General features: G+C 37.2%; 1 protein-coding gene across 6 annotated transcripts in view; it reads right to left on the bottom strand.

Annotated features, from left to right (window-relative positions):
- Positions 1-296: 296 nt before the first annotated feature.
- Positions 297-12,833, bottom strand: part of asic1c (acid-sensing (proton-gated) ion channel 1c) — a 100,088-nt gene continuing 87,551 nt past the window's right edge. For 4 of the 6 annotated variants that reach the window (XM_032532033.1, XM_032532034.1, XM_032532035.1 and 1 more), the window contains 8 exons: positions 9,814-9,964; positions 9,674-9,730; positions 9,099-9,252; positions 8,807-8,898; positions 8,374-8,453; positions 7,454-7,525; positions 4,637-4,689; positions 297-3,528 (listed from right to left, as the gene is read on the bottom strand). In XM_032532033.1, the coding sequence (XP_032387924.1) occupies positions 3,450-3,528; positions 4,637-4,689; positions 7,454-7,525; positions 8,374-8,453; positions 8,807-8,898; positions 9,099-9,252; positions 9,674-9,730; positions 9,814-9,964 (738 nt within the window). In that variant the 3' untranslated portion in view covers positions 297-3,449. Of the gene's footprint in view, positions 3,529-4,636; positions 4,690-4,974; positions 5,015-7,453; positions 7,526-8,373; positions 8,454-8,806; positions 8,899-9,098; positions 9,253-9,673; positions 9,731-9,813; positions 9,965-12,833 lie in introns of all 6 variants that reach the window. The other 2 variants (XM_032532037.1, XM_032532032.1) reach the window with 2 other exon arrangements.

Here is a 12,833-nt window from a genome sequence, read left to right as displayed (position 1 = left end):
GAATGCTTGTAACCTGCCAACATTAGTAAACAACCGGCAAAATGATATTATTTAAATGTTGCACAGGTCTCAAAGGTACACAAAAGTCTGACATCACCTATTTCCAGCGTTGAGCCCACATCTAACCAAAGAGACGAGCTAAAAACACAAAAACAGAAAGTCGGTCCATTTGCCAAAACGGTTTCTAATTTTATCCTAGAGAATGTGATTCTGTTTTTTGGGCCTTTAAGTTGGCATGCAGTTTGGTTTGTTAGTGAAGTAACAGTTTGACTTAAGACTGACTACGTTACACATAGTTAAGTGTGTATTAACTATTTAATGTACAGTTCAGAGTTACAATCACATATCTACAATAAAAGTCACATAAAGCACATAGAGCCAGATGAAGCAAGTTCAATTCCCCAGATGTTTTGCGGATGGAAACCTTAGTGTTACTTTTAATAACCAGTCTTGAAGGCACATTTTAGTTTCACTTCAAGCCACATTATTTTCCGTTAATCCATATAAAGTGATGGAACGATATAGCCTTTTTCCCACATCTGCAGAATATCTATCTTTTTGAGTATTGCACGATCCCAAGCCTAGTTAGAGAAGGATGTGGAGAATGTCATTTTGATTAATCTGGCTCCAAAAATACATTTGGGACCATACAAAGTGAATAGCATGTCTAAGATTACATTAAGAGACCAGAGATAGGATAGAATACATAATGGTCATGCAAGGAAGAAAATGGGTGATTTAACAACTGAAAAACGTAGAATTAAAGAGGTTAAATCTAGGTGTTGGGTGACAGAAATATATAGAATATGGTTTTCTACTTGGCCATAACTATGCAGTAAATATCAGGACTCCCTATTGAGCACAAACAGTTCAGTAATAGTTTCTGCCAGTTCAGATACACTCTGCTGTTCTGTGACTGGTAGTAAGGCAGGGGGTGTGGGGAAGAGAGGTAAAGACCCAGGACATTTTCACAATTCCTTCATCCACAGTTTGCGGTAATGCTGGGTAATTTTTATGCTTTTTAACCCGACAAGACGACAAAAACCCACATACTCAAAATCATCATGACAATGCAGCATCATCAGAATAGCATCATTGTGGAACGTAAATTGACATTTGTGTCTATGTATTTAGCTATTGATGGTTAATATACAGTTGTCATATCATATATTTGTGTTGCAGTTGGCAGCTGTTCAGTCTACATCCATTCCAGCTGTTGAATAGGTCATGAATTGAAAAATCCCCAAACTTTTTTTTTTTTTATGTCAATTTGTTAACACTTGTATCTGATTCAGTGCATTTATTGCTCATGAGCCAGCGTCACTGATTCACCTTTTTTGTTTCCTGAAAAGTCTAATTTCCATTGAAAAGTAAAGGTTTCATTTAAATAATTTCTTTTCACGAGGTGGTGTCCAGTTCCTTTCGGAGTAAGCTCTTCTTCCTTTTAACAGTGAACACACCACGTTCAACAGTGGTTGTAGTTAAAACTAAAGTCATAAAAGGAAGTCACAACCATAGACGTCCAGTCATTGGCTTTCAAGTGATGGCTGATTTCCAAGGGTTTGTGCTTCACATCAACAGTCATCTAATACACAGTCAACAGAGTAATAAAGCTACAGTGTTATGAACACCACTTAACTTGATTGGCATTATACTTGAAAGTTTCACATAAAAAAAAAACTATACTCTGAATTTCCTGTAAGTATTTAAGTATTTATAGTGAGGATATGCAAGTACCTACATTCCATAAGTGTAGTGTCAAGGATTTAAATAACAAGAGAGGAAGTGCACTAACACGAAGATAAGAAGAAAAGTTGTGTACGTAACTAAGATAGGTAAATATAGGAGTTTATTATACTTGATCATTTATACATCACAAACTGTTATTTGTGACTTATTACATCTTCTGGAATAATAATAAAAGGATACAATGGTAAAATTGTACAATGCATTCCTGTCATAAATCAACTGAACTGAATGGGCTGAGGCGCGTGGTGGTTTTGATGTTTTGAGGCAATTCTCTTGTATCTAATAAAGTCTATTTAGTTGTCAGTTACATTATACTGTAATCACCAGAAACTCAAAGACACTTACGGTCCACCCAGATAGAAAATCCAAATTCCTTTTGGTGTAAGAACAGGTGAAAAAACACTCATCTCTCTCCCTCATATATATATTATATATATATATATATATATATATATATATATATATATATATATATATATATATATATATGACAAATGTCTCACATGAGCAGTATAGAATTTCTTTATGGCATTTGATTTAATTTGTATTTACACATTTTTCTCAAGTTTAGGAATGTCACCAACAAGCCTTTTAAAGTCTACATATGTTCAATAGAGAATAGACTACTATCACAGGGGATTGTGCTGATGAACACCTTTAAGACACAGTAATGAAAAAAGAATTGTTACTGAAGAACTGTTAAAAAGGAAAACCTGATTGTTTCTCTTCTAGTGAATTCAATGTAAATAAACAAGGAAGAATTTTCGCAGCAAGCTGCATCCTAGCATTTTTTTGTGACAGTCAGCATAGCAACACTAACCCACAAAATGGGAAAATAATGAAGATTGAAACGTCAGCTTAATAAAAATACAATCATGGCCTTTTTTACCCTTACTATGTGTAAAAAGTGACATAAGTTAATAAACAAATCCAATTCGGTAGTTAACGCCATCCACGTGAATCAAAACTAGATACTTGCAGATTTACAAATAATCAAGTTCCTTTTTTAAATTGGTTTTAAATTGATTTAGCACAGTTGTCTTATTCATGAGACAATCCAAAGCCTCACAGTAGCAAAAGGCAACATCAAACACCAGTCTAGTGTTTTGATTTAGGTATGATCAGCTTTTTTAATCCAACAATCAGCTTATTGAAGTTGAGCAGATTTCTGAAAAGGCTCTCCTGTTCAAACTGGTGACAGTATAAGGTCACTCAATACAGCATACAGCCGGAGACGTAACACTGTTGAGAAACTGCAATGCTACACATACCAATCCACATGTATTCTCTTTTTTTTTTTATAATTGATGTACAGCAAAACCTCTGCAACACTACTACATCTCATCAGAGGTCGGAAGCTTTTTTTGGACGCATTTCTCGTCACGGACTCTTAATAACTCTAAAGTGATTGCATAAGAAAAACAAATCCACGAAATGAAACATGAATAAATTAACACTGACGCCTTGACATGGCAGTTAAACCTGAGTTCTGTTTTGAAAGTGGTCTCTTTTTTTCTGATGATAGTACTCTATTTCTATTCAGGCGTTGATAAACTCTATTACATGTATACGTTTTTGAGTTATACACTGAACCAATAAATACATAAATTATTTCACAGTTTGCTGTCAAGTCCCCAGATGTGCCACCCCACCCCCAACCCCTACTTGATGTTGTCAACAAGCAAACTCTTCGAAGTTGCCTAGAGTCGGGTGACGAGGTAACATGTTCGGCGTGAATCCGAGACTGTCCGAGTGACTCCGGAGGGTGTCACAGGTGCTCTGCAAAACAGAGGGAAGGGAAGGAGGGAAGACGAGTTCAACCGGGTTAAGGGAGGGGCGATGAAGGGAGGGATGATGATGATGTAGGAAATAAATGAGCCACAGGTAAAATGAGAGCGACCGGGACGATGAAGGGATGGAGCGGAAATTGAAAAAAAAAAAAAACAACAACGTAAAAACGTATGTGGTGAGGACAAATTGAGCAAAAACGCATTAGAAAAAAGAAAAGGATATATGATGGAGGGCCATAAATAGACAGAAACATATGTGGACAATGATGAGATAATGAATACAACAGATTTGAAAGTTCCAAGATCAGCCACATCGCATATGTTTCACAGGTAGTGAAAAGAGCGTTTAAAGAAAACCAGGGGAAGGTAGGGAAAGATGAATGAAAGAAGGGAGAAGAGAAAGAAAACAGCATATTTTTAGTCCTGTTTTTACACTAGCATATTAGGTTCTTAAAGTTATGGAAGTTGAAACATCCACATATGTCTGCATCCCCCTGTATGTGCAAAGGTGCTCGCTGAGTAGATGATACTCCTGATACTGTATGTGAAAAACAACCATTGGTAGTCCCATTGGGAAAACTGGCTATTCCAACAGACAAAAAAACATTAATATTTTGTGCAAACTCACTGCATGCAGACCTGTGATAACATCACAACGTAATGCATCTAGTGATGTTATCTGGCACCAGCCTCAAATGCATTGCCTCTAAATGGACCTCTGTGCTGCATGGAAATAAATAGATCTCGTGTGGTTCAACTTTTTGTACAACAATTCAATAAATATGTATTCTGTTTTCACAGGAGTACTGCGCTTTATCCTATTGGGAAAGAAAGCATCATTATTCAGTGGAAGGTGCACGTTTTGCATAGTGCAGAGAATCCAATCATTATGCACCTGGAGAATCCAACCAACTTCTGTTGAGCCAACGGTAGACATTAAAATGCTAACTGCAGTGTGATAATCACCCCTCTTTTTCTTCCCTATCTACCAAATCATTTGTAGCCACCGAGGAAATGATGTATGAGATGGTCTCAGGTATGTATAAAAGAGAGAGACAGCATGGGAGGGAGCATCTATTATCAATGGGGTGTGCTACCTGGGGGCATGATTAGGCGTGACACCAGGGCTGGTTGGGTTCTCTGGAAACACCTGGAATAGACATGATGAAAAGAAAGATGGGTGAGGGTGACTGAAATGAAAATAAAACACAATGCAAATGCTTATAGTAAAAGTAGTGAGGGAACGTAGCAAGAGTGTTTTTCCCCTCCACGACATCATTAAAGTAGGAAGAAAATTTTCCAATAAAAAGATTTGAGTGTTTTTAATGAGCAGGGGAAACAAAAGATGATTACTGTCACCCACAAGTGTTGAAGATCACTAAAGAGAATGAAAGTCAAACTTAAAATAGAGTCTAAAAAACACAAAATGCATTACTTTACGGTTGGGTTTTTTGAGTGGAGATGTGAACAATGAACTAGTTGAAAAATGGTTATTGAAAATGAGAGAAAGAAAGTACAAAAGGATGGTTTATTGTAAGCAGGTGAACATATGAAATGAATGGGGCAGAATACAGTAAATATCACACTACGTAAGACTCCAGTAAAAGCATGACATACTGTAAATATCTGCCCACTAAATAAATGCTTTATCTACTGACATTTAAAAACCAGACTAAAATAACTTCCTTCATAACTATGTTGGCTTAAATGAACATATCTCCACTTCTACTGCAGAGAATAAACAACTTATTTAGATCTTTTCTTCCACATCAGCTATCAAACGAAATCCTGAACCCGAGGCAACTGAGCATGCACAAACAGAAACCACATGCAGAGACAAACCCATGGCTTTTTCACAGATTTGAAGAAAAGTGGCATAATGTTGAATTGTTGGTAATGAAAAAGTCTTGGGCTTGTGTGTCACACAACAAAGAATTAGAGCTTGCATTTCTAAGACTTTGCCAATAATGGATGCAAACTGGGGGATTTGGTGTTCCTGGGTACAAAGGGTCTGCACTGAACAAAAATCGGCTTATATGCTTTTGATTAAAACAGCTCCAGAAAAAAAGGAAATGTTTTGCTTTTGTTAGTGCTTCCAACCCTACAATGAGCTGCAGAGGGGGATTAGTGGCTTTTAGTTGATCTGTGGACATGAGATACGACCAGTGATCCCCAAGAACTGAATTAAATGGTTGTTACAATTTATATTTTGAAATCAAGTTCAATTTGGATTGAAAGTTTAGTTTGTTTTTTGAAACAAAAAAAGATAATTGTAGTTGTATTGGGAGTTAGACAAATTAATAAAATACAATTTGTTTGAGAACTTGACATCTATTACATCTATGATAAAAATGGTTGTTTTTTACAGAACCAAGTCATGATTGTTGTTTGTGCATTTCACACAGATTATCCCTGAAATAACAGAAAGAATTTAGATTGCTCTTCTGTGTAATCTGAATTTGAACTGACAACTATAGAGATATGAAGATATAAAAGAACAAGGGACAGAATGTCATTTAACTTTATGTTCATTGTCACCAATTTTGTATGGTATGAAACGCAATATGTAGATAGTCTCTGAACTCTAATATACTATGGATGTACTATGCTGGTGAAACAGAACAGATTTAAGTTTGTCCACATATATCACTAAATAAGCATTTTTAAGAACATACGGTAAATAATTTATAAAAAATAAAAGTGGACCCAAGCACCTTCTACGTAGGACTCCTCAGGAGCTAGTTATTTATCAGAGAAGATATTATTCTGTCAAAGAGATAAAGGTTAACCTGTGGATGAGCTATGATTAATAACATCAATTTAAAATTTGACGGAAAATAGTAATGTCACATATTTTTCTCAGCACAGTGGGTTAACTAACAGTTCTTCAACTGTAGTCAGGTTTGATTCAGTAGTATGTGCTAAGAATGAGCTGATTACTGATATTAAGAAGGTACATTTCAGTTCTGGTCTTACATTACAGTCTGAAGGGGAAGCTGAGGTGCCTCTGGACGCCAGTGTGTTAAACCACTGGGCTTGACAAAATGCTGTGATTTAAGGCAGTACAGAACGGCCCTACATTATTCTGGCTTTCATTTTAAAGTTTAAATGCGCTTTATTGCCTTGAAGGCTTTGAAAATTAGTTGATCATTGAAATATTAATACAATCTCCAGACCTCTTAATCTTGTTCTGTTTTCTGCTCATTCTTCTACATGAATTCCTTATGAATTCCCTCTGATCATACTGCCAGACATAAAGTGGCAAAGCCAGAGTACAATAACCGCTTTCCCCGCTATAAGTGAACCATAATTACATGATGGAGGGTGACATTGAGAAGCTTCTGTATAATGTGTAAATACTGAAAAGTGAGTTATCTGAATGTAAAAGCAGTTTATGAGTCATTATAAGAAGTTACTCTAATCCAGAGCAGCTCAGAAACTTGAATTTGTCCATGCACTGTGGGTCAAGGGAACTCAAATAGTAAAAACACATGACAAACCATAAAAAACTTTATAGAGTCTGTTTGCCCCTCATCTGAATTCCATCTGTAAAAACTATTATAGATTTCTGTCACCGTAGGGCATAAGTTGTGTTGCTACTCTATAATATTCCCCATTTAAATAAAGTGTTGTATGTGCATAATATTATATACAGTGATTATGCATTCATACTGTGCTATAAACACAAGGTTTATATATTAGTAATGATTGTTTTCAGCACAGTACATCTTTTCTGCATGGGAAATTGAAACTAACGATAATATAGTGTTGTGTGGCTTTGTTTTCTCTCTGATGCTGTTCATCAAAAGCATTTCCAGTGTTAGCAAACATTTTTTGTTGTTATTGTTGTTCCAGAGGCTCATTTATTACATCGCATTCATTTCATTCAATCAAATGCATTCTTAGAAAATTACCAGATTGTCGCTCTGACAACGCTGTGGTCGTTTCTTGCGTATGAAGTAGCCCAACACCTTATCCTTAAACACCTATATACAAAAACATCAGATACACATTGTTTACAGATGGAATACATCATGGTCAGTGAAATTAATACTGAACATTAGCAGTACAAAATATATTTAATTTAAATTTTGGAAAATACGAATATTCATTGTCTTGCCGAGAGTCGGATGAGATAATTGTTACCACTCTCATGTCTGTACAGTAAACATGAAGGTACTCCTAGTCATCTTAGCTTAGCATGAAGACTGGGAACAGGGGAAAGAGCTTACTTAAGATCACTAATTACAAAGTTACATATAGTTAATTTAATCCAAACGAAAACCGGAGTGCAGGAACTACAAGTTGTGGTTTTTGCAGGAGGTTATGTGCTGGACTAGTTTGTGGCGGGAGCAGTTGTTAGGCAACCGTGTATTTACTGCTCCCAGCCAAATAGTCAGATACTTCACATAACCACCCCCAAAATTTATAAACTTCAGTTTTTGTATGCATTAAACAAACAAAATTTAAGGTGTTATATAGGTGTCTATTCAAATTGGGTAGCTTTAGAGGTGCTTGTAGGCAGATTTAGTTCCCTTTGAACCGAGCCAGGCTAGCCAAGCAACACCAATTGGTTGCCAATTCATTTGATTTACCATAAATACATAAGACTCTTGGATACTTATTTCCTAACATGTCAAACTATTCCTTTAAGATTAAACACAAGGAGTACAAATATAATCAAAGGTTATTTCAGACTTTCTTTACATTGTGTCAAAATAAAAAAAACAATTAGCTGTAAAGTGTTATACTTAACTATCCACCTTTATAAGCAGAAGACAACAATAAATAGAATTAATGTTTACATTTTAATTAGGGAAAACCATCACTTTACCTCATACAGGTAGTCAAATATTTCCAGGATTGTTAAGACACTGGCTCCGATAAACAGCCCCATCTGTCCTCCAATGTCACCTAGAAGAAGAGAGATTAACAGATATGGGCAGGTACAGTAATTGAACAATGGTGCGTGAAAGCATCCCCCATGCTGTCACTTCTAATTCAGTATCTCTCAGAGTAATCTGAGCAGAATTGTCAAAAGTGTCCATCCAGCCCAACTTCTCATCAGACCCAACCCGGCTGCCCTTGCAACAGCATCAGATTATAAAAATGTGTTCAGCCTGTTTCACAAGTTCAAAGAGGAAACCTCAAAGGACCAGGCGTGAACACACTATGTGAAATGTGTGGTGGGAGCCTGCTGAGAGTGCTGATACCAAGGTCAAGCACATTTTTCTGTTACAATAAACCTGAAACTTTGAGCATCTTACCGAGAAGCCCTGCAATTTCATAGGCCTTCTTCTGCTCAATCTTCTCATAATTCAAAGCTTCAAAGAAGATGTCCATGACCAATATATTTTCTCTGGTGAGAGGACAGAAAGAGCACACCCAATATTATTACATTACAGCAAATGGTATCTCACATATCCTGTGTAACTATCTTTCATTATTGTTACATTGAAGGTGAACGATGGAGACCCAGGTCAGGCTACGTTAAAGTACATCCATCAATCAACAAAAAAAGGCTGAGATCTGAATAACTGACTGCTACCAAATACTTACCCAATATATTGCTCAGTTTTGTTGAATTTCTTAGCCAGATATTTAGCAGATGCCTTACTGGGGATCTTAACCATGGACAGCTCCTTGCCATAGCGAGTCATGTTGCAGGGAGTCTGACAGACACAGTAATCGTTGTCTTTCTCTACCAAAAAGTCTGTGGATGATCAAAGTCATTTAAAAATAATGTGGTCACTGGGAAGAATCAAACAAACCTGCATACAGTGGCTCTCTTAAAATATCTCTGCACACAACTCAAAAACTACATTTGCTGCCATCGTTCACTTTCCCTGAAAGCAAATAATGACTGAAGCTATAATGGAGGAGGGAGAAATATAGCTCCATGAGATCAGCAAAGCATACACACTTCACAAATCTTCCTAATGGAATTTAAACAATCATTTTACTTCATTATTGTTTCTTCAGCACAGTCTGAGATTAAAGTAATTTCAAGTTAACACGACATAAAGGCGTTAGTAGTCTCATGGCACTGCAGCTGAACACTAGGTTGAATTTAGACATTAATGCAAAACTATCACAATCATTTCATAAGAATGCAGTAAAGTGTGTGGGCTCACCTAAAGCTGGGTCAGCACAGTCTTTGTACTGCTCAGGTGTGCAAACTGTTGAAGTCCCTGTTTCAAATAATATTAAGGTATAATGAGGACAAAAATATTTGCAACATGTTTTAACTGGTCACATCTTTCTGAAATCATACCAGGCATGTGAACCATCCTGCAGTTGCAGTTCTCCAGCAGGTACCGGGTTTCACAGTCAATGCGGCAGGCGGTGATGCTGTACGTGGAGAAGTATTCAGAGTCTATGGGAGTAGACTTGCAATCTCCCCAAGGCGGAGGGAGGTACTGAAGCTAAAAGAGCAAACAGCACATGTTTTCCCTCTGTATGTCATCTCACAGGATTGCAACAAATAACATTACGCAAGTGCAGTACAGCAAAAGTACAAAAGAGGACAACAAACTGACAAAACCCAACACAAATGTAAAAAAAAAAGAAAATACATAAAAAAATACACAAGCATTTAAATGAAAATGTGCACTGAGACGATTGGGCACAAAACGTCCGGTCAGACCAACATTATTGCTCATGTATAGCAGCAAGCAGACATCATGCAGAACATTAGTGATGCTTGTCTAGTCCTCGGTAGGAAGCAGAATACCATAGAAAAAGAGACAGGCTTAAGAGAAATCTGTAAAATATGTCTATTCAGACAGGACACCACAATCAATGGACACATTTTATAACCCTGGGAACAGAACTCAACAATTATGAGTTTTTGAATGAACAAATAAATGTTTTGCTGAATTTAACAGACATTATACAACATTACATCCTATTTTATAGTAAACAGTGGATGGATTCCTAATGAGTAAACTACTCCCCAGAAGCTTATAAAACAGGTTTTTTTATTACTGATTAACTCTTCTAATCTAATCTAAGCCCATGAGAGTTAGTTATAAAACTACCCTGGTCAGCAAAGCCATGTGAATTAAACAACAAAGTGAAGTCAGTCTGCAGTCTCATTAGAGGTAAAACTCTCATTAAAAGGTAAAGAGCAGGTAATTACATTTATGAGTAACGAAGTAAATTAATCCACTAATGAGGAACATTTAATTCCCGAATTTTAAAGTTTTGTTTCACGGTAAAAACTAAACCCATGGTGCTTGACTTATAACTGCAGCAATGCAGTTATAAGCCAAGGGCTTCTACCTGGCAAACGTCCCAAGAACTGATACTGCTATTGTCACATTAAGGTTCACTGTAATTTACAATCATCTCCACCAGCTCTAACCAGGTTAACTCTGACAATCCAATAGTCATTCAGTCAATAGAAAGTGACAGAGATAGAGTGCCAATCAGTGAAGGAGTGGATTTAAACTTGCAAACATTATTAAGCCTTTATTGAACTCCATTTCTGGCCCACAGAGTTAAAAAATGATGCCAGAGTCTTCATGGGTAATAAAACCTACTAAATCATCTGGTCCCTCCAGATGACATTAAGTTGCGGCCAAGTGGATCACACTGATAACGTAAAGGCAAAACAAACAGAACTGGACATGGCGGTGAGAGGGTAAAACCAAAAAAAACACTTTGATGAAGATGCAGACTCAGATTAACTGTACGTACACACCGCAGCTGACTTGCGCTACAAAAGAAGCTCTGGCCGCCCTTTTAAGGACGCGTGTCAAAAAGTACGGGGAAGGTTTTGCCGCTTTGGCCACTCTGACGTGGCAGCATTCTATGTTTGATCGTATATTTCTCTGGAATCAGCAAGGACATCTATCCAATTGGTTGCTGGTCTTTTGCTGCTTAACCGTGCCATAGTTCATTACCATTTAGTTGACCTACTTTCAACTTTCTGCTTGACGCTCAACACGCCCAAAACGCAACGCCGATGGATTTGACGCTTTCTGCAGCTGAGAGAAGCCAGCTTCCACTGAAAAGGAATGACTTCCGGTAACTTTAAAGCTCATGTCAGCCATGGTGTGTACGTACAGTAATGGATTAAAGCTGAAACAATACCCATAACTGCTCTGCTCTTTACTATTAAACAGAGAAGATGATGGACGGACTGCAGATGTTGTTGGATGTTGTTAATTTAGCCACACGGATGGGGGTGCAACAGATTAAAGTGTGGGACTTACTGATGGGTGTGTAGCTATTTAATAATACAGTATTTGTGGCATGCAGCAAGCCCAAACAGTCTTATGCCACCCTCTACTCATAGGACATCTCATCTAGGGTGAGGTGTGAGGGAACACAGTCCACATGATTATCAAAATAATATGAGGGACAGAAAGTGGTCCACCCCTTTGGACAGAAAGACTGCCTGTTGTCAGTATAACAGCAAATCAGCTACAACTCCCAGCGGTGCCTGAGAACTTTGGTACTGGTGGGTTGCCATTTTCTCTTCTCACATCCATTCAAGCTTGAGTGACAACTAAGTTCAGTTCCCCCCCCCCCCCATTACATAATTCTACTCTAAAATGTGGTGGTGTAGTTTTCACATATCTCTTTGAGCTCACAAGTCAAAGCTTCCTATTATAAATGAAACTCCTGTCAGAATCTTCACAAATGAAGTCTTGAAACCATAAGTGCTTCATCAGCCTATTATTACAGTGAGAGCAGTGGCACTATACTCGCCGGAGACTGACTGAAATTAATGCTGGCCAGACTTTAATGACAGTCTAATTAATTCAGCACATCTTTTAGGTCGTAAACAAGTCTTTTAGCTGTCACTGGTGTGGGCGCTCGTGTCACGATTATAAATGACAATCCATGCACTTTTGCTTTCAGCGGGAATCTTTGTGATGTTAATTAATAGATCAGGATCACTTCTTGGATATGGCTAAACCATTTTACAACACTTGTACAGAGAAAGAGAGTAAAAAAAAAAAAAATATTTCAGTAGTTTCAAAACTGCTTCCCAAAAATAGAATTTGTCATCTTTGTGGTGTCCAATTGTCTGTTTTACCAAACTCTGCCTCAATCATGCTATGTTATTCTGCTGAAACAATAATGGAAGATTTGGTTTGTTCATTTATCTCATGCTCATGAACTAACCAAGACCCTTAACTTTGGGTGCAAAATCATATAAATTAGGCTTGAATAATTTCTCAGGTAATTAATTGGATGTACATCTGGACTATCCTTCAAAAGGACTGATTGTGTGGGGGAAATTTTTAATGAGCCTGCCGCACAATACAGAAATACACTTGA

Source organism: Etheostoma spectabile, chromosome 12 (assembly GCF_008692095.1).
Source record: "Etheostoma spectabile isolate EspeVRDwgs_2016 chromosome 12, UIUC_Espe_1.0, whole genome shotgun sequence".
NCBI classification, from domain to species: Eukaryota; Metazoa; Chordata; class Actinopteri; order Perciformes; family Percidae; genus Etheostoma; species Etheostoma spectabile.
The sequence above is the reverse complement of the archived record's forward strand: the minus strand, read 5'-3'. Positions and strand labels throughout refer to the sequence as shown.